The sequence below is a fragment of the Anolis carolinensis genome, chromosome 1 (genome assembly GCF_035594765.1).
Source record: "Anolis carolinensis isolate JA03-04 chromosome 1, rAnoCar3.1.pri, whole genome shotgun sequence".
In the NCBI taxonomy this organism is placed as follows: Eukaryota; Metazoa; Chordata; class Lepidosauria; order Squamata; family Dactyloidae; genus Anolis; species Anolis carolinensis.
Genome location: NC_085841.1, coordinates 73,723,962 through 73,745,763, shown reverse-complemented (window position 1 = coordinate 73,745,763; position 21,802 = coordinate 73,723,962). Strand labels below are relative to the sequence as shown.

General features: G+C 38.8%; 1 protein-coding gene across 1 annotated transcript in view; it reads right to left on the bottom strand.

Moving 5' to 3' along the window:
• Window positions 1-8,085: 8,085 nt before the first annotated feature.
• nox3 (NADPH oxidase 3) overlaps window positions 8,086-21,802 on the bottom strand; it is a 41,835-nt gene continuing 28,118 nt past the window's right edge. The window contains exons 10-13 of the mRNA XM_003215776.4: window positions 20,008-20,170; window positions 16,217-16,363; window positions 11,708-11,832; window positions 8,086-8,556 (exon numbers count right to left, since the gene is read on the bottom strand). Coding sequence (XP_003215824.1) covers window positions 8,430-8,556; window positions 11,708-11,832; window positions 16,217-16,363; window positions 20,008-20,170 — 562 coding nt within the window. The 3' untranslated portion in view covers window positions 8,086-8,429. The remainder of the gene's footprint in view (window positions 8,557-11,707; window positions 11,833-16,216; window positions 16,364-20,007; window positions 20,171-21,802) is intronic.

Genomic DNA, 21,802 nt, shown 5'->3' with positions numbered 1-21,802 from the left:
CTCTTCTTTGCTTAATCTCCTCCTATATTTTGCCCACCACCACTATTTTGAAAGGAGCTGTTTGTTAGTTTGACATATATTATAAAAAGAAAATGAAATGTTTCATTAAAAAAACTAATAAATTTTTAAAAGGCAATTTGATGTTGCAGATGTTCAGCAATTTTTCTCATCTGTTCAGATGCATAAAAAACCTAAATTAAAACATTAGCCTTCTTACATTCTGTCCATGACATGTGCAGCCATAGCTCATCGGACACAGCTAGTGAATCTTTAAAAAAAATGGGTCAGACAAAATCTTCATTGTTTCTTTTGTACTGGAGAGATGCTGGGACAGAAGCTATAAAGTTGAATGCAGTGCAATTCATTAAGTGGAAAAAAAGACAAAAACAATTTTAAAAACCTGAAATTTTCAGCCAAAGTCTGAAAGGTATCTCCTGAATAACAGGTCTATCTTGAAACAATGGAAGGTAGACTAAGAACACAAACTTTTAAGATGCTCAATCTAACCACTCTGGGAAACCTTGTATTCTGTCATAATCACTAGTCACTTCTCAGATATTGTAGATCTATTTTATGGTGTTACTTATATATTTAGAAATGTGTTGTCTCATTTTCCATAGCTGAAAGTCTGAGCTATGTAGAGGTCAGCTGAATTGTCACACTTTTAAATCCAAGGCACAGTTTTGAGAACAAGAATTTTGACTGCTAGATGATAATGAGGACCCTAAATGGACAAACTAGAGACTTTGGAGATTGTAAGAAATGAAGAAAGCAGGAACTATACCTCAGTTAACAAGATAGCTGTGTTCCTGGGCAATAATAATAATAATAATAATAATAATAATAATAATAATAATAATATAACTTTATTTTTCTATGCCGCCACCATCTCCCCTAAGGGACGCGGGGCGGCTAACATGGGGACAAGCCCAAAACAGAAACAAAACATGACAAGTTAAAACTAGTATCAATAACTAAAACAGTGGAGAATTTGTTACTAGAAGAAGAAATAACATGGTTCCTACACCGCAGACAATAAATTAAATATGCTTCAGCAGTTTTAAAATTCAGAATGAACAACATACACATTTAAAAGAAATGAAACAACCAGGTCAGGTAAGGTTTGCATAAGCAGACAAAAACATTTTCAACGTTCTAGAGGCCACCTGGAAAAATGCATCCTGTGCAATTTTTTCTCTTTTCTCAGTCTTCTGATTCAGGTTATGTGAAGCTGACACATATGTTATCTAGGCTTTGATATTATTTATTATTTCTTATAAAAATTAAATGATAGCCCTATAGTTGTAAGCGGGCCCACTTTATTTCTTGGCAACAAATATTTTTAAACTTAGTCCACTATTGGTCACATTTTTATGATTTTAAAACATGCTGGCAAGGCAAGTTTACCCACTCTCCTCCTTCCTTTTCATTTTATTGTTCATAAAGACTTGATGATGGATTCTAGAGGCAGTTGCTATTTAGTTTGAGAGAGTTAAAGTCAGGCACACTGAGCCACAGTGGGATTAGCAAAAGCAGTGGTTCTCAACCAGTGGCTCTCAACCTTTGGTCCTCCAGGTGTCCTGGAGGTAAGCTGGTAAGTTGGCTGGTATTTCTGGTAGTTGAAGCCCAAGGATTGAGAACTGTTGGGCTTAAGTAAAATCCTAGTAATTCCCAGCTCAAGATCTGAATAGTGCATACTGTAACTTACTGCAGATATGTTGCTGCAACCCAGGAATGAATGCTTGTGTTCGCCCACCCTCCTTCACCATCTTGGAATAATCATAGAGTTGGAAGAGACCACATGGGCCATCTAGTCCAACCCCCTGCCATGCAGAAAAAGCCAGTCAACGAACTCCTGACTGATCTTCCCACACAAAGACTGCTCTCTCTCACACACACAGAAGGAGGGAAAAAGAGAACTAGAGAAAAAGGAAGAAAGTGGGGAAGGGTAGCAGTAAAAATTCTTTTTTTAAAAGGCATTTCATTGTTAGAAGCTTTGTCCTTTGAAATATGCCTATAGTGCATCTGGAGGGATGTGGTTTTTCAGGAATCCCCCCCCCCCCACACACACACAGAACCAGAGAAAGTCCTGTCTCAGACAATCTCAACATCTGGAGTGAAGCCCCTGCTTCAACAAAACATAAAAGCAAGAGACACAAAATTATGGAATTCTCGTGAATTTACCCCATTGTTGAGACACAGCTGTCTTTAAATGACACTAAAGACAATAAGTTTAATTTACCGATATCATGATGCTGGGGAAAATGGAAGGAAAAAGGAAGAGAGGACGACCAAGGGCGAGATGGATGGACGGGATCCTTGAAGTGACTGGCTCGACCTTGAAGGAACTGGGGGCGGTGACAGCCGACAGGGAGCTCTGGCGTGGACTGGTCCATGAGGTCACAAAGAGTCGAAAACGACTGAACGAGTGAGACGACAACGACCAATATTTTATTTTGTAGTGGCAATTTTTAAAAAAATCTTAATATATCAATGAATTGAGCGTATCTTTCCCCATATGCCTTATTTTGTTCCCTACCAAACCTATATATGCAACGGATTAGACAATGTGTAAAGTAGCACTTTCCCAAGGAGCTTTCTATATGTCATCTTCCTATTTTCCATTTTGATTTCAGCCACATCCATATACAAAAAGCCTCACAAAAAACTTCATTCAGTGTAAATACAATTTCATTCAAGTTTAACAAGCCCCACCAGGCTTTCCCTTCTGTCTTTTTTCCCTTTTATACTAAGGCACTCACCCTGATACCAGTGAAATTTGCCTCTCACAGCGATAACAGTTCTGCTACTCAGTGAACTACAGCAAGGGCTCCAAATGCATCTTCTGCAGCACACCACAGCGATTTGCAAAAGTGAGAATAAATCAAAGTGGTGAAGAAATGCCATGTTGAGCTGGAAGCAAAACATTACATTGTGTTGCTGGAGGATGGCTAAGTACAGCTCGGTGGTGGGGGAGGACGCAATAGCAAAGGGCCTTGGTCTTTCTGCCTCCCCATAAAACAATCATTCTGGGTCTGCAGGAAATTATCACCTCCTTCTTTCATAAAGTAGCAGCTGATATTAGTTTCTGCACAGTATTGTTTCTTTGCTCACACAACAAACACTCTTCCCTTCTTTCTAAATATATATTTAAAATGTGTCAACGTTCTCCAAGGCTCAGTGCAAATACCAAGGAAGGCAGGGATGTCTCTAGGCACAGCAGTATAAGTTCATTCATCACTTGCTTTATGGTGCCTATGTTTCGCAATAATCACTTTACAAAGAAAAAAATAATCAAAGTATTGGGAAATAAAGATGTGCATTCTTAAACTACATCTTTTAAAACAAGGTCTTTTAAAACAAGACTTCCTTACAGATTTTATCCCAGAACTTTACTATAGCTGTAGCATTTAGTAATCATTATCTTTTTGTGATTTCTTCCCCTCTGCCATACATACTCTCTTTGTCTTTTCTGGTGCTCTTTACTATCTGTGTGTGTATACAATGATGTTGTCATTTGTCTTGATTCTCTGGTGACACACATGGAATGTGTTCTGTTTGAGATTTTATTGTGTGGCTCAATACAGTCATTATCTGATCCCCTTGTTCAGTGGTTTACACCACAGTGCAGCTATAATACTTCTGTCTGTTAGTGAACAAAACTACTGCTAGATTTTAATTATCTGGGATTTCCTTATGTTTCTTTTCATTTTCCCATTGTTTTTAACATTTTGTTTTTTTTAAATGTCGTGAGCCACTTTATATCTCATCTCAATCAAAAAATAAAAGCTGAAAATAAATAAATAAATAAAATATTTTCCTTTTTAAAAATAAAAATATCTTCAGTGTTCTGTTCCCTAAATAATGCATACATTATTGCCAATAAACACATGGAAGAAAAGTAGCATTTGCAAAGAAAAGGGAAATTCTCATTCCTTTTTGTGTGAGGTATCTCCACTGTGAGGAAAGATTGCAACAGAGACTGCACCTATTGCAAGGGAAATTGCTTGTGTGGTGGGGAGGGGTCACTATTCAGCCTCTTCCAGAGCAACATGTAATAGACCCACATTTATCACAGCAGTAGCTGACCAGAAAGTGGAGATGGGATGGAAAATCAGGCAGGGATTTACTGCATAGCTACTGCGGTAACTTAGCAATGTGATACATAGAGGATTTTGACCACCATTTCCCCCTATTACAAGAACATCCCTGAAAACCATACCCTTGTTCTATGACCATTTATATTTCAGGATTTATTCTATTGGAAAAGTGGGAGTTTGTGCAGAAAATTGAGGGACTGGGTGATCGTTATTTTTTTTGTACAGCAGTATCATTTTTTTCTATAAATAAAATCACTTGTCTATCTAGGATTCTCCTCATCAGGTTTTCTCGACAACTAGAGACTCATTTTTCATCTGTGATTCAAATATTCTTGAATATTCTTTCCTTAAACATCTGTGGTCTGCCTGGATCTTTGTAGAACTTCACTGACTTCTTAGTGTAGTGTTTCCCAATGTTTTGGACTTCAGCTCCCACAGTTCCTAACAGTCGATAAACTGGCTGGGATTTTTTGGGAGTTGAAGTCCAAAACATCTGGAGGCCCAAACATTGGGAATCACTGACCTAGTGGGATACATGCTGCTTTCTACATGTATGAATGGATGGATTGCAGCTGTAGCAGCAGTGGTGCAAAGAAGTGGTGATTTTTCTCACTCCCTAGAACACATCTGCAAAAAGGATGTTCCAGTTTTTCTTGTGAAAATCACCAGTAAATGTCTCAATGACTAGGAAACTGTGGTATAGTGGAAACAAGACTCACAGCACAAGGATCTTTTAATTAGAAACGACTACAACATCATCTAAGGAGCCCCGGTGGCGAAGTGCGTTAAAGCACTGAGCTGGAGACCGAAAGGTCGCAGGTTCAAACCCCGGGAGTGGCGTGAGCGGCCACTGTTAGCTCCAGCTCCTGCCAACCTAGCAGTTCAAAAACATGCCAATGTGAGTAGATCAATAGGTACCACTCTGGCGGGAAGGTAACGGCGCTCCATACAGTCATGCCGGCCACATGACCTTGGAGGTGTCTACGGACAACACTGGCTTTTTGGCTTAAAAATGAAAATGAGCACCAACCCCCAGAGTCAGACATGACTGGACTTAACGTCGGGGGAAAACCTTTACCTTTACCTACAACATCATCTAAGAGTCAGCATGATGTTGTGGTTTGAGCAGTGGATTATGACTCTGGAAACCAGAGTCTGATTCCCCACTTAGTCATAAAAACCTACTGGGTGACTTTGGAATACTGACATATTCTCAGCCTTCAAGCCAGACTCAACTTAAAGGCACACAGTAATATCTGCTGTCCACTTCAGGTTCCTCTGTTCTCTTGAAGCTCAGAATCCTCTTGTGCAGTAAGAGCAAAAATTGATTTTTCCCCTTGCAAAATATATTTGTCTGAGTTTTCTTAGCATCATTGGGATGGAACATCATTTTTGTTTATATATAATATATTGTGAGCTCTCTCTGTTGTAATACTTAGGCATTTTGAGGTGATCTGAGTGTATATGTGTGCAAGATGGAAACTGCTAAAATTATGAGGATTTTTTTTTTTAATGAATCAACACGGTTCTCAGAATCATTGTGGTTTGGGAGCATGAGGACTCTGGAAAATGGATGATAACCTCTTGCACTTCAAAATCTACCTGAAGACACTTATGGAAGATTGGGGTCATTTTGACATAGGCATGCTGCCTTCCTTGCCCCCAATCTTGCATTACACCTAAGAATGTTGTAGTACAATCTGTGAGAGTGGGAAAATAGGCTTTAAAAGAATGAGAGAATAGTGAGGAAAAAACACAAAAAGGCTTTGAGTTCTGGAAAATGTCTTCTGGGGTCTTTCTCTCTTTGGAGATCTAATATGGTCTAATATGGTCTGTTGGCCGATTTGTTTATTGTTTTTTGTTTTGATTTTGTGCTGTTGTCTCCGGGCATAGCCCCATGTAAGCCGCCCCGAGTCCCTTCGGGGAGATGGGGCGGGGTATAAGAATAAAGTTGTTGTTGTTGTTGTTGTTGTTGTTGTTATTATTATTATTATTATTATTATTATTATTATTATTATTATGTCTATTGTATTTGCTGTTGAAAGTATTTAAGCTGTCTATTACCACCTCTATTTAAGATCGTATTCTCCAGAAAAGGCTTGAAGCTGTTTCCATTATATAAAAGTCTTCATCCACGTTACAATGGAAAATAAATGTCATTGCAATCATCCCCCTGTATCCATGGGCTCTGCATCCACAGATTCAACTAACCAGTATGATTTTTTGGTGGAAAAATCCAGAAAGCAAATCTTTTTTTTCTGTGCACTGAGCACTTGATGGATGTGTAGTGTACCCTACTGTAATCTTCTGCCAATTTACAGATCCTAAGGCACTTGTTTGAGTTGCTCGCCATTTGATATAAGGAATGACATTTTACTATGCCATTGTATATAATGGGATTTGGGTATCTATAGAGCAGTGGTTCTCAACCTTCCTAATGTCGTGACCTCTTAATACAGTTCATGTTGTGGTGACTCTCAACCATAAAATTATTTTCGTTGCTACTTCATAACTGGAATTTACATTACAAATTGTAATGTAAATATCTGATATGCAGGATGTATTTTCATTGATGCATTTTCTTGACCCTCAGGTTGAGAAATGCTGCTATAGAGGGTCTTGGAAACAAAACCCGGAAGATACCAAGAGCCGGCTGTAAATGTTTCTTGTGCACTCCCAGTCCAGGCTGGCCCTGCAGTTCCAACCTCTGTCACTCACCTTTTCCTCTCTCCCCTCAATATCCCTCCCTGGATGGGGTATGTGGGCCTTATGATCCCTATATGAACAGGTGGATGTGTTCTGTGAGTTCACTGTAGTTAGTGTCAGATACAGTTTTTCTTTTAAAATTAGAAGTTTATTAATACACCTTGAAATCACACATTAATGCCTGAACTGTTGAATCATTCAGTTTTCCAAACCTTCTGTTCTACTCTACTATGGAAACCCTATTTGCCTCGTATTACAGTATTGTATCATAGTTTTGTATCTTTTCTCCACTGTACGTCTCCCTTTACTACATTTTCTGAGGTGCTCTTGAGTGGAACCAACCAGATTTTCCCAGCTATACTTTTCACAATACTGCACCCCAGGACTTCTCGGGACTTTGGGAAGTGGTGTGAGTTCTAAATAAATAATTATGATATCAACCGGGATCAAACTTTGGGCCCTTCCAGACAGGCCCTATATCCCAGGATCTAATCCCAGGTTTTCAGCTTCAAACTGGATTATATGAGTCCATACTACCAGAAAATCTGGGATAAACAGAAAATCTGGGATCAGATCCTCGGATATAGGGCCTGTCTGGAAAGGCCCAAGGTATCAAGAGGACTGTATATGATTAACGTGTTTTGTTTCTTACAACATGTAATATGCCTCAGCAAAATAAGCCAGTGTTTGTCTTCCTATGGCCAGTCAGGAAACAAAGCTATAGCGCTCAGTCATGAGCTATGAGAACAAACACCTTCCAATATTCAAGATATCAAATCTTCTAAGTACATTCTAAATATATATTTACTTTAACCAACAAGGTCCATTAGATGACTGAAATAGATGAGAAGTTCCTTTTTTTGCTAAACAACATCAGGTAGCAATATAGGAGGGTCACGGAAGAAGTCAACATTCTGTTTCCACAACTAGCGTCTCACAGTACCCATTGTGCACAGATCTTCTGATAGCCAAGCAAAGCAATAATGTGACCCACACATTCTTGTGAAATACCGATTATGCTTGAAATTTCTCTCTGAGTGATATGACGATCGTCCTGAATCAATCTGTCAACCTTTTGCTTGTGAAACTCCGTGGTTGCTGTCACAGGACATCCAACTCTTTGTTTGTCACGCAAGTCAGATGTTCCAACCTCAACATCTTTAAACTTACTTGCCCAATGACGCACATTACTCACATCAACACAATCACCATAAACAGCTTGCATTTTCTGATGAATCTCCTTTGGGGTGACACCTTCTGCTGTCAAGAATTCAGTGACTACACGTTGTTAAGTTTTATTGACCGACCATCTGCACAGGGTTCCATACTTCACATTTTAACAACACAACCGTTCAATGCTAAGGCTTCCTGCCAAATTGAACTGTAGAGGAGAGTCTACTGAAGAAGCCAGTACCTGCTGCATACCAGTACTGCTATCTGTTGAGGAGTTACGAAGGTGGAGGCATTACCTTTCATTTAACCCTCATACTAGCAAATTATGATAATAAACGAATGCCAAACATTATTCTTTAAAGTATTATAATTCCTCCAGAAGCATGGGAAACAAGGAAGAAAGAAACACTCCAAGCATTCAAAAGTCAAATGCCATTTCTAAATGAAGGTCTAGAAATTTTCTTTGTTGTAGTGAAACTGAACACCTCTTGGATCAGCAGATGAATAGAAGTTGCACACCTTTTGAAGCCTTCTAGAAATAGTTTTAGGTCCACAAAAGAAAACTCCAATGCTATCACTGCCAAGAAAATCAAAACAGAAAAAGTAAATTTAATAGCTTTTTCTTTAAAAATACCCCCACCTCCATGTTCAGAGAATCACAAGTTTCTCAAAAAGCCAAGCAACTCTGTGGTATGCCATTAGTGATCATTTGCACATGAAGTCATAATGTATGAATCAAAGAAGCAAAATCCTGCAACATGGGCAAAGATTGGATTAGACCAGGAACAACAGACCTCAGGAGGAAACAGCCAGCAGTGGAGAACAAAGTGTCAGCAACCAGCTTCTGATTTAAAGAATCGTCCTGATGGTAAGAACTGTTCTGCAGTGGAATATGCTACCTTGGAATGTGGGGGAGTCTCCATCTCTGGACATTTTGAACAGAGGATGGATGGCCACCAACTAGGAGTTCTTTGATTATATGTTCCTGCATGGCAGGGAGTTGGACTGGGTGGCCTTTGGGGTCTCATAGAAACATAGAATAGTAGAGTTGGAAGAGACCTCATGGGCCATCCAGTCCAACCCCCTGCTAAGAAGCAGGAAATCGCATTCAAAGCACCCCCGACAGATGGCCATCCAGCCTCTGCTTAAAAGCCTCCAAAGAAGGAGCTTCCACCACGGCCCGGGGGAGAGAGTTCAACTGTCGAACAGCTTTCACAGTGAGGAAGTTCTTCCTGATGTTCAGGTGGAATCTCCTTTCTTGTAGTTTGAAGCCATTGTTCCGTGTCCTAGTCTGCAGGGCAACAGAAAACAAGCTTGCTCCCTCCTCCCTATGACTTCCCTTAACATATTTGTACATGGCTATCATGTCTCCTCTCAGCCTTCTCTTCTGCAGGCTAAACATGCCCAGCTCTTTAAGCTGCTCCTCATAGGGCTTGTTCTCCAGACCCTTAATCATTTTAGTTGCTCTCCTCTGGACGCTTTCCAGCTTGTCAACATGTCCCTTCAACTGCAGTGCCCAAAATTGGACACAGTCTCCAACTCTATGATTCTATATTTCTCTCAGTAGGCAGAACAAGTACAAGAATGGTGACTGCTCTGTGTGCCTTAAGATTGGCTCTGTGGCCCTCATTATAGGCTTGCTATCAAGTTCTGGTGGCCACGAAATACAGAATCTTTTCATTGGTGATTCTATATTTGTGGAACTTTCCTCCAAAGAAGATGAGTAGAGTCCCCTCATCGTAAATAACCTGTTGCTTTTAACTGGAAAGGGGCTGTGATTTGCTGATGTGCTTATTATTAGGATGTTTTCTGTTTCTGCTTTGAGTATTTGTGGGATTTGTCTTGGGAGGGCATTGCCAGGAAAGGCAGCATATAAATGTTAGAATGAACAATTGAATGAATGAATGAATGAACGAACGAACAACTGACAAGTTTCTCTGGGGAAGACTTGTGAAGTTATTGGTGATGATAAAGCCATGCTTCAAATGAATTCCACATCACCACCACTTCTGATCATCACCACTATACTCATATCACCTTTTCCCCAGTTGGCTTCAAGGCAACTTATAACAGTTAAAGATTAACAGCACACAAAAGTTAAAAAGAAAACAATTACAAAATTAAAACCAATTAAAACAATCTGATAAATTTCTGAAATATGTATTTAATTTAATCTTTAAAACAGACATTAGTATATTGTAGAGGCTGGATGGCCATCTGTTGGGGTGCTTTGAATGCGATTTTCCTGCTTCTTGGCAGGGGGTTGGACAGGATGGCCCACAAGATCTCCTCCAACTCTATGATTCTATGATATGATGTTTGGTTTGCCCTACTGTCTAATTCCTTCATAGCCAAGAATTATCTTTGCATTATGACATTTTATTCATTCCTGAAAAAAAGTCATTGAACTAAAAATATATCTAAGATTATAAACAAAAAAATTAGTAGGACAACATAGACTTCAATAAAACATCTGTATTTTCAATTTGAATGTGTGTATGTGCTTTCAAGTCGTCTGCTGACTTATGACAATTATGAATTTCACAGGATTTTGACTAGGGAGGCCCCCTCTCTGCTGACCTTCTGGCAGCAGGCTAAAACCTTTTCATTCAGCCAGGCAATGATAATAATAGGATTTTCTCAGGGAAGGAATACTTAGAGGTATTTTCCCCAGATACTTCCTCTGAAGTATATAACCTACAACACTTGATATTCATTGGTGTCTCCAATCCAAGTACCCATTAGGGCTGACCCTGCTTAGCATCTAAACGTTCAGATAGGATCTCATTCCATTAGGATATTTAGATCCTTTCTTGCTCAACTTAGCATGAATACTCTGCTTTTATAGCTCCCTTATGAACTCCCTTAAGCTGCAAACCTATCCACACTTCAAAGGAAGAATGTCCTACTTTCTTCCAATGTGACTTTCTTCCAAATAAACAGACTTGGGATTGCATCCTAGTTTAATAAATTCCAAAATGATAATAATGGCATCTTATTCATTTCTACTCAGACGCATGTAGCCACTGACTTGTATGGTTTTATCTCTAGTGAGGAAGCACAGGATTAAAGCATGAAATTATTTTCTTTCCCACTTGCATTTATACGTGGGAGTGAGGTAGATAAATATTAGGCAGTCACTACTAAGAAATCATAAAGTTTGTCCTTATTCTTATGCCTGGCGAAGACAAATATAAATTGATAAAGTGATTCCTTCAGAGGTTTGAGGGAACAAAGAAGCTTTTCAAAGCCTTTTCTAACCCAAACTTTTGAAGTTCAGTTTAGACTTTCAAGCTGAGATGAAGTAATAACATAAGAGCATTGTCTTTACATCCACAACCAATTATGTTGGAGGGGAACAAACACATCCTTGACATCATAAGAAAAAGGCCTGACTGTTTATCTCTTTAATAACCATTTTCAAGGGAAATTAATGTTACTTTGTCCTTTGTGCTGAACAATAATTGGATTGTGTCTTTCAATTATAGCTGGACAAATGCCAAGATATTGAAATGCTTCTAAATATTAGATTTTCTTGTCCAAAAATTAGATTTGATTGGCATTGGCTATGCAAGATTTCTTCATTCAAAGCTTTAGTTCACATAAAGATGCTTTCAGCATAAGAAAGCAACTTACATTATTTTAAAAGGGTCACCGTAAGAATGGTACCACCCCCTTCTCTTGCCTTATACTACAGCAAAGGGATGTTACTTCCTTATTTGCCTTACCTAGGATGATTTTCCGCTATCTGTTTGAATTCCTTGTCCCAGTTTGGTCTTCCATAATAGGTCTTTTGTCTCAGGCCAGTAATTACATCCACCTTTTCATCAGAATGCAAGGCAATATGGGTGGCCTATATTTTAGTGAACCAAAAGGCAAATGTATTAACATCAACAAGTTTTAATGCCTCATTACATACAAGAAGGAGAAGGTACACTATCAAAAGACCTTCTTTTGCTTTCCTGCTCTCCTTATATTGGCCCCTTGTTTAGCTTATTGATTCCCACGTAGATCCCAGGAATTGTATTTTAACCTTTTTTTACTATCAAGTTTTAGCCTTTTATTTAAAAAAATATTGTAAGCCACTTCAGAGTCCCATGGCAAAAAAATGGCAGAAATAAAGTCTCAAGAAGATCACCCTGACCAAGCTGCCCTTGCTACATTATCACATCCAATCACGAATTAAACAAAATAGTTTGGATCTTCTGACCGAAATGCTGTCATTCTTCAGTCCTCAACAACTCACAAAAGGCAAAAAGTGGTTTTTGAAATACTTACAAGAATTAGGCTTTATGCAAAGAACCAGTTGATAAATGTAAATCACTACACACCACACTGGCTCTCACACTTGCAATTTAGGGATGGGCCATTTAGAATTAACAGACAGAATGCTCTCATACTTCTAAAATACAAAACCCAGGATTCGATAAAATGGAACAATGGACATTAAATGCAGCAACAGCATTATGGATGTGGACTGTGACTGGGCACAGAGTTAGCAACAGTTGATGGAATACAATGCCCAGTGCATTCCTTCACTAAGCCCCTCTTTCCTTGGCTCTGTTCCTCTGCATTATCTCCTCCTTCTCCCTTAACTCTCTTCCTATCTCCCTGAGGCAAATCCCTGTCTCTCTCTGCTGTGCTTCAACCTTACATTGTTTTTTCTTTTCTTTTCTGCCTCAGTTTGTAGCAGCCGACACATTGGACTCCAGTGGAAACGTACAGCCTGGAAAACAATTGGAGGATAACCCAGCTAAATGTTTAGGTTACTTTGGAAACAGGTCCCAATATCTTCTGGTTTCCTAGCAACATTAGGTTGACTTTCTTTCTACTCAAAGTCTGTTCAATAAAATATCGAGTACAGGGACATATAAGTTGTGGCAGAAATATATACCACCACAAAGAGAAGATGGTAGCCAGAAGTAGCCCAGAGGATTTGTTGCATGAGCTGAAGTAGATGGTTTATCTCCAGAAAGGGAAACTAACTTGATTGGTGACTAAGGCCTCATTACACTGCCATACAGAGCCGGCCCTAGGTATTTTTCAAGTGTAGGCGAACAGAATTTTGTGCCCCCCCCCAAACCAATCACTGAAAAATAAAAGCGTTGGATAAGTGAAAATGTTGGATAATAAGGAGGGATTAAGGAAAAGCCTATTAAACATCAAATTACATTAAGATTTTACAAATCAAATCAAATCAAATCACGTTTTATTGATTAGCCCATCGGCCGTATCAAAACATTTAACACATAGACATACATACAACATACAACATACAACCCGCGGTAAAAAAAGAAGTTAAAATAAACAAGCTGTTAGTTAAGATTTTACAAATTAAGCACCAAAACATCATGTTCTACAACAAATCAACAGAAAAAGCAGTCTCGACTGTGCCCCCATATGTTTTGCGCCCCAAGCGACCGCTTAATTCGCCTCATTGTTGAACCGGCTCTGCTGCCATATAAGGCAGTTTCATAATGCATTTTAACTTTGTGGTAATGTAGATTCATATAAGGTTCAATGCAGTCCAACTGCATTATGAAACTGCATTACATGGCAATGTAGGTGGGATCACAGTCTTATTTTAACACAGGCAATGATGCAGCATATCCCTGCACACCTATGACTAGCAGGCTGGACACCAGGCATGCACAACCATGTGCTCCCATAGTGCTGTAAGGATGGAGACAGTCAAAGTATGGGAAGAACTAAAAAAATTATCAGTACAAAATTAGATAAACATAATGTGGGCCATAATTTTATCTGAAAAATTAACATACAAAGTAAGATTAGTGAGAGGAAAAATAAAAGTGTTTATTCAGAGTCATATGGAAACTATTTATTAGCTATATATTTTAGAGCAGAGCTTGCCAAACATTTTGTGTCAGTGACATACTTTTTAGACACGCATCATTTTGTGAAAACAGTAATTCAGTTTTACTAGAATCATACAATCATAGAATAGAGTTGGAAGAGACCTCACAGGCCATCCAGTTCAACCCACTGCCAAGAAGCAGGAAATTGCATTCAAAGCACCCCCAACAGATGACCATCCTGCCTCTGCTTAAAAGCCTCCAAAGAAGGAGCCTCCACCTCACTTTGTGGCAAAGAGTTCCACTGCTGAACAGCTCTCACAGTTAGGAAGTTCTTCCTGATGTTCAGGTGGAATCTCCTTTTCTGTAGATTAAAGCCATTGTTCCGCTTCCTAGTCTCCAGGGCAGCTCTTTAAGCCTCATAGGGCTTGTTCTCCAGACTCTTGATTATTTTAGTTGCCCTCCTCCGAACACATTCCAGCTTGTCAACATCTCCCTTCATGTGTTGCCCAGAATTGGACACTGTATTCCAGGTGTGGTCTGACCAAGGCAGAATAGAGTGGTAGCATGATTTCCCTGGATCTATACACTATATTCCTATTGATGCAGGCCAGAATCTCATTGGCTTTTTTAGCTGCTGCATCACATTGTTGGCTCATGTTTAACTTGTTGTCCACGAGGACTCCAAGGTCTTTTTCACACATACTGCTATCGAGCCAGGCGTCCCCCATTCTGTATCTTTGATTTCCATTTTTTCTGCCAAAGTGAAGTATCTTGCATTTGTCCCTGTTGAACTTCATTTTGTTAGTTTCGGCCCATCTCTCTAGTCTGTTAAGATCGTTTTGAATTCTGCTCCTGTCTTCTGGAGTGTTAGCTATCCCTCCCAGTTTGGTGTCGTCTGCAAACTTGATGACCGTGCCTTCTAACCCTTTGTCTTAAGTCATTAATAAAGATATTGAACAGAACCGGGCCCAGGACGGAACCCTGCGGCACTCCACTTGTCACTTCTTTACAAGATGAAGACGATGCATTGGTGAGCACCCTTTGGGTTCGTTTGCTTCGCCAATTACAGATCCACCTAACTGTAGTTTTGCCTAGCCCACATTTTACTAGTTTGTTTGCCAGAAGGTCGTGGGGGACTTTGTCGAAGGCCTTACTGAAATCCAGATACACTACATCCATCGCATTCCCTGTATCGACCCAGCTTATAACTCTTTCGAAAAAAGAGATCAGATTAGTCTGGCATGACTTGTTTTTGGTAAATCCATGTTGACTATTAGCGATGACCACATTTGTTTCTAAGTGTTCACAGACCACTTCCTTAATGATATTTTCCAGAATCTTGCCTGGTATCGATGTGAGGCTGACCGGACGGTAATTGTTCGGGTCATTCTTTTTTCCCTTCTTGAAGATAGGGACCACATTTGCCCTCCTCCAATCTGCTGGGACTTCTCTCGTTCTCCAAGAACTCTCAAATATGATTGCCAGTGGTTCTGAAATAACTTCCCCCAGTTCCTACTAGCAAACCAGAGGTTAACTCAAGCTGTTGTAAGGATATGGACCCATAAACAAATTATGATAATGAAATGTATGGGTACACAACATATCTCATAAAATATTTAATTTATATTTTAAATATATAGGATTTATAAGATAATAACATACATTTTCACAATTTTTGTCATTTCTTATTTACATTTGCATCGCACACCTCAGGACACACAGTTTGGAAAGCTCTGTGCTAGAGTAATAGCAAATGTAAATCACCCTCAGATCAAGTGAGATTTTGGTTAAATGACATGGGGAAGATATGTTTACAATTAAGAAAATTAGAACATATAGTAGACTAATAGAGGATAATTTATTAGTAAGAGGATTGGCAGGGAAGTTGTCTGTAAATGCCAGTGACCTGGGAGAGAAGGGAGGGTGGATGGGATACTGTATCAAGATACTGTATATAATGTTCACATTATTATTATATTATAAAAAATTATTAAAACCAAACAAAAGCCAAACATTCTCCCACAACTCACTGCCAGTTTGCATGCCTCAGCATCTGCTGTCTGATAAAGTGGCATCATCCAGCTAATGCTAGGGCCAGTTTTGGTGAATCACATAATACAAGAAAAGGGTTAGAGGAGGAAGAAGTGAAAGCGAGAAATAAACAAGAGAGAAATAGGCTTGGAAGCTGTTGCAGTTCGTGGTGTTCCTACAGTTATAAAGGACCTTGGCATGAAATGTTTTACTTGGGACCTGGAGGCACTATGCTTGGAACGAATACTTTCAAAAGACAAATGTAACTACTATTTGCTTTAAGGAAGCTATGTTTTATGCGATTAAGTAGTCATTTGATTACTGTTCCTCAGGTTGCAGTCCTGGAAAAGAAAAATTCAGTAACTCAGTCCCATAAGATTTCATTTATACCTGACTTTCATCCCAGCCGGTAAGAAATATGTGATAGCTTAGAAAATGGGCTTTCCCTTTCTTAGTCATTTGTGCTTCCAGCAAACACAGGAGAACAGCAAACCACTCAAAGGCAGACGAATCTCGGCAAATCCAATAGAAATAAACCTGTCAAGGGAAAGTAAAACAATTCAACAAAGTGCAAGCTTTCATCAGGCGTCCTGTGTGGCTCTTAAATTATTTATTTGGAGATAAGTGGCTAATCTTATAGCAGGTTGTGGTACTCAGGTGTAAATTTATACTTGATTTTCTATCCAGCATTGACAGTGCAAAGTTTCCTTGTTTTGAAACATACTTCAGCACTCGTTCTTATGCAATTTTGATGGAGTTTTTTTTTAAAACACAATGGCTGTCATTTAACAACTATTATAAGATGGAGATGATCATTAATGTTAAACAGATTCCAATAATATGGATACTCCAATGTAGACCAGGGCTTCTTAAACTTTTCCTACTTCTGTTCCCTTTCTGCCCAAGACATTTTTACATGACCCCTGATATATACCCATATTTACTTGATTTTAATGCACCATTAAATCTAATGTGCACCCCAATTTTTAAAACATTGAAACCAAAAAAATTATTTACTGCCAAATCTAATGTGCAGTGGCAAAAAGTGTGCTCTTTGTAATTTGGCCAAAAAAGGTACACATTACTGTTGTTACTTGTTTAGAATTCCTTCATTATAAACAAATGTGTTAGAACAACAAAGCTTCCAGCAATGGAAAGGCAACCTTGGGGTTCATCTATGCGGTAGAAAGAATCCACTTTAATTGCCTTGTTTCAATGCTATGGAATGCTGGGGGCTGTAGTTCGACAAGGTTTCTCTGCCAAAGAATGCTGGTGGCTCACCATACTACAAATCCCAGGATTGCATAGCATTGAGCCCTGGCCATTCAATTAGAGATGGCGTCCGTCAAAGAGGGAGTTCCAGGTGCAGATTCTGAAATACCTTCCCCTTTTGTTTTGGCCCAGCACTAAGATTACTGTACGACACCAACCTAATGCACACCCCAATTTTATGTAGCAAGATCACTGAGTTTAAAAAGCTGAGCATTAGATCTGTGTAAATACGTAGGTATATAAAATAAGCAAAAAAACCCAAACATATAGTAATAATAAATCAGCACCAAGAAGACTTGTGAAAGTAGCTGATTTTTCTTTTTGTGGTGTGGAGTTAAAGCAATTTTTGCAGAGTCTATTGCATTGGTTCCCAACCACTGGTGGGCTGCGAGACCTAAAATAAGGTCTGTAAGACATGTGGGGAAAATCGGCTCTAGATTATTAAATATGGTTTTCTGTGGACGAGCAGATAGCAACTACTGGATGGCATATGTTCTGTATCAGAAACTAGAGCTGATGTGGTCTATCCAATGCAATTTTCTGACTCAGTAACCCCAAATAACCAAACTGAATCTAAAGTTGACCAAAACTGATTCGTAACCCTTTTGGTACTAATGTTGGAAAGTGGTCACTGGTCAAAGTGGTCCCTGCTCAAGTGGCCCTGGTCAAAAAAAAGGTTAGGAACCACTGATCTAGTGTAAATTCTGCACATTGTTGCTAACCCTTTCTGTAAATGGGTAGTGTTCAGAAAACTCTGCTCGTTGCGAAATTGTTTACAGTCCCCAACATCAAGCCATTTGGAGTCAAGACCCACATTTAAGAAGCAGTAGCCTAGATCAGGGAAAAGTAGTTAAAATATTCTCCAAGCCAATACATTACAGTTGAGCTTGAACATTGAGCATAGCTATGACTGTCTGTGTAGGCTATTTTGAATGTTCACTGACAATAATTCTTACAATACACTAGTTTTCTCAGTAAGTGGCACAACAAACCTCTGAGGCATATCTTTATTTTATCTCATATTGCAGATGAAGAGTTGAGATGATGGTGACTTACTTAAGGTAACCAATGAGCCGTGACTAGAAGTTACTCAGACCACATGTTACTGCATTGTACCTACATTTTATTGCCATCATGATTTCAGATACAATTATCACCTATCACAAAAATGAGAGCATCACCTAAAACTTTTATTTAAAAGTAACCCCAGTTGAATTCAATGGGACCTGGACCCATATATCTATATCTATATCCATATCACATTGTTCTGTTAATGACACACCTCACACTTATGACAAGGCATCTTCTCTCAAGGTAATGTTTTCCTGTGTAAAACAATTTTTACAAGTGCTAATAGTGAAGTAACGTGTTTCTCTGAAAATGAAGTTATTCCCCTAACTTAGAGAGGTGCTTGTCATTGAACATGTTGCAGAATGTGATTACATGAGTCTCAAGAAAAGAAGAAAAAGGAGTGGACTGAAATTTATTGATTGACTTGCCCGACTTGCCATGGGTTTCCATAGCTCAACAGGGATACGAACCCTGATCGCAAGAGTTGTAGTCCACAGCTCAAACAATTACACTGTGCTGGATCCTAGGTCTACTGTTGTCAGGACTAAAAATTAGGATTAATGTTAGTGTCTGTTTGCTAGGGATAAAGACAAAATGCATTCATGTCAGGAGGGGTGTTTAGATTTGTAAAAGAGAAAAAATATGCATTCCACATTAGCACACCATCTAAACCTAGAATATCTTGAATAAGTTCTATTGATTTTGATGGGCTTAACATTCAAATGCATACACTTAAAACTGAAGACCTATTTCAGTTTCTGGTTCAGCTTTTTCAAAGAAATGTTGCTGTTCAGCATTTCATGATTGATTCATTTAAAAAAAAAAACCAAAACTAAATTCAGGCTTCTGAAAACTAGAGGAAGAGCTTACACCAGCGCTTTTGCATCATGCTTGCCCAGTGCATAGCATTCCAATGACACAAATCTAGCTTGCTAATTGCACCCATTACACTTGTTCAACAGGCAAAGGTTCTTTTCCACCACCTTGGATATTCCACAAGTATATATACTCCACTTGCTTTACTACCATTAGATCTTCTGAAGATGCCTGCTACAGATGCAGGTGAAACATCAAGAGAAAATGCTGCTAGAACATAGCCATACAGCCCAGAAACCACACTACATCCGAGTGATTCTGGCTGTGAAAGCCTTCGTCAACACATTCCAATGATCTGTTGCCAGTCCACTAACATGAAGAAAGTAACTGGTGACTTATAATGGTCTGAATTCTCTTGATGGCATATGATAACATATCTCCTTGTTCAGCAGTTTTTTTTTTCAGGCTATGCAGCAACTGCCTTTTAACAATGAGTTTTATCTCTATCCCTACCAAAACAGCCACTAGGATAGCAACATGGATTGCTCACCATCACCCCCCAGAGCTCCACCAGCAGTAAATATTAACTTAGCTGTAGTGCATGCTTACTTTTCAGCCATATTAGAGACCAAAGAGCCAACATTATGCTAGTTAATGTTAAAAATAGGTATCTAGAGCAGTGGTTCTTAACCTGTGGGTCCCCAGGTGTTTTGGCCTACAACTCCCAGAAATTTCAGCCAGTTTACCAGCTGTTAGGATTTCTGGGAGTTGAAAGCCAAAATATCTGGGGACCCACAGGTTGAGAACCACTGATCTAGAGGTAGAGTTTGCTCGGACAGCTCTGCTTCTTTTAGAAATGGCAGGATAACACAGATTAATAGAATCAGGACCTCAGCTGGAAAATGTGACTACTATAAAGCTAAGCACATTACATTTTTTAAAGGATTAAACTAAAAAAGACCCCTGGAAAAAAGTATATAAGCATCAACAGAAATTAAATTTGTAGGCAAAATATGACCTACCTTTTCCAGTCTCAGGTCTGTGTTTTGTTTACAGCACTTGTACCAAACTGATTTCAGAATGGAAGCAAAAGGAGTGACTCCTATGCCTGTTGCAATGCACACACTGATTTGGTACTGAAACACATCTGTCGCTACAGCTCCAAAGGGGCCATCCACAGCTAGCCTGCAATGAGATTTAAAGTAATATTACTAGTGCATTCATTTTGCTGAGTTTATGAGTATGTGAACTGGATTTTGATGCATATGTGCAATACTGCTCTAACTGCCGAAGATAAGTGGAAAATTGGTAGAGAATCAATGTTTTAAATAAATAAAATGAAAAAGATGAGACACCTTCACTTTCTCACATGTCGATTCCATTGCTTTGTTACAGAAAATGGGGGAGGGCATATTTTTCAGCGTGTTTTGATATTAAGGCTTGTTTATCATAGCAAAGGAGAACATGAAGGTCCCATGAATGAACGATCTGGCCATTTAAGTATGCAATTGCAATTTTAAGGATTTTGGAAATCTGATTAGTCACTTAATTTAATGGCCAAATTTATTGAGAACATTTGCATATTTAATTATGATCTACTAAAAAGAATCCTGAATGTTAAAGTCTTATTTTTTTTTATCACAAATCAAAGTATACAGGAGAAATAATCTAATTTTAAAATGTTTTTAATCAATTTGAAAACTTCTTGCTACATGATGGAGGAATGAAAAATGCATGGATCGGAGTGGGATCCATTAGCATTTAATTCTATCAATGTATAAAATATGTGTGACTTAAAAATGTACCCCAATCTAGGAAGGTAGTCTGGATATATAGAGTGTAGAATCGCTAAATGACACAAGGAACAGGCAATTGTGTCATAAATGTTTGTATAGAAGAGAGCATTTCAGTTGATAGTCTTTGCCACACAAACAACATCAGCTCCAATTTCCTCTTCTATGCAACCATTGGAGATAGAAGACCTGTTCCTTATTCTACCTGGCCATCCTGTCAGAAGAGATCTGACAGCTAAATCAGCTGTCAAAATTCAAGATGTAACTGAAAATGTTTCTCTTTTGGCAGTCTATCTGCATTATATGGCCAGCGTAGACTCATATAAATGTAGTTTGACTGCACTGAACTGCATTATATGAATCAATACTCACCAAATAATGCAGTTTCAAGCAGTGTAGATAGGGACACCGACTATTTTAAGTTGTGAATTTTAACCTGCATTTTATTGGTATTGGTTTCAGTCAGTCTTTGTTGTTTGTATTATAACAATTTTAATAGTATTTAAATGGATATACTGTACCAAAATAAACACAACAAAGATTGTTTTATCTGTCTGTTTAAAATGTGTTGTACCCTGCCTCATTATACGTACATATTTTTGATGAGAACAATGATCTACACTCTTAACTAGCACTTCTAAAAGTTGCATAAGGGGCCAGGATAGGATATTTTATTGCCTGAGATGAAGGACAAGATGGTATCTTCCAATTCTCTATGCAAAATCCAATGACTTCAGATTAACATTCCTTTTACTGTGGTAATGTGACAGTATGTTCTGCCCCACCAAGCCGTGAACATCTCAGGGGTTGAGGACTGGCTACATTTCCAAACCTCTGCCACATCACTTTGCCACTCCCCACTTCCTAGCACCCATATCTCACTCTGCCTAATGAGAATGCCAACCCTGATTCTAAATAGTGCAAAATCAGAATGTGTTGCATAATTCCCTTTCTAATGGCATACATTTCTTTCCTGCAGGATATTTTGAAGACCTGGTCTCAGAATCAATGGATTAAACTGAAT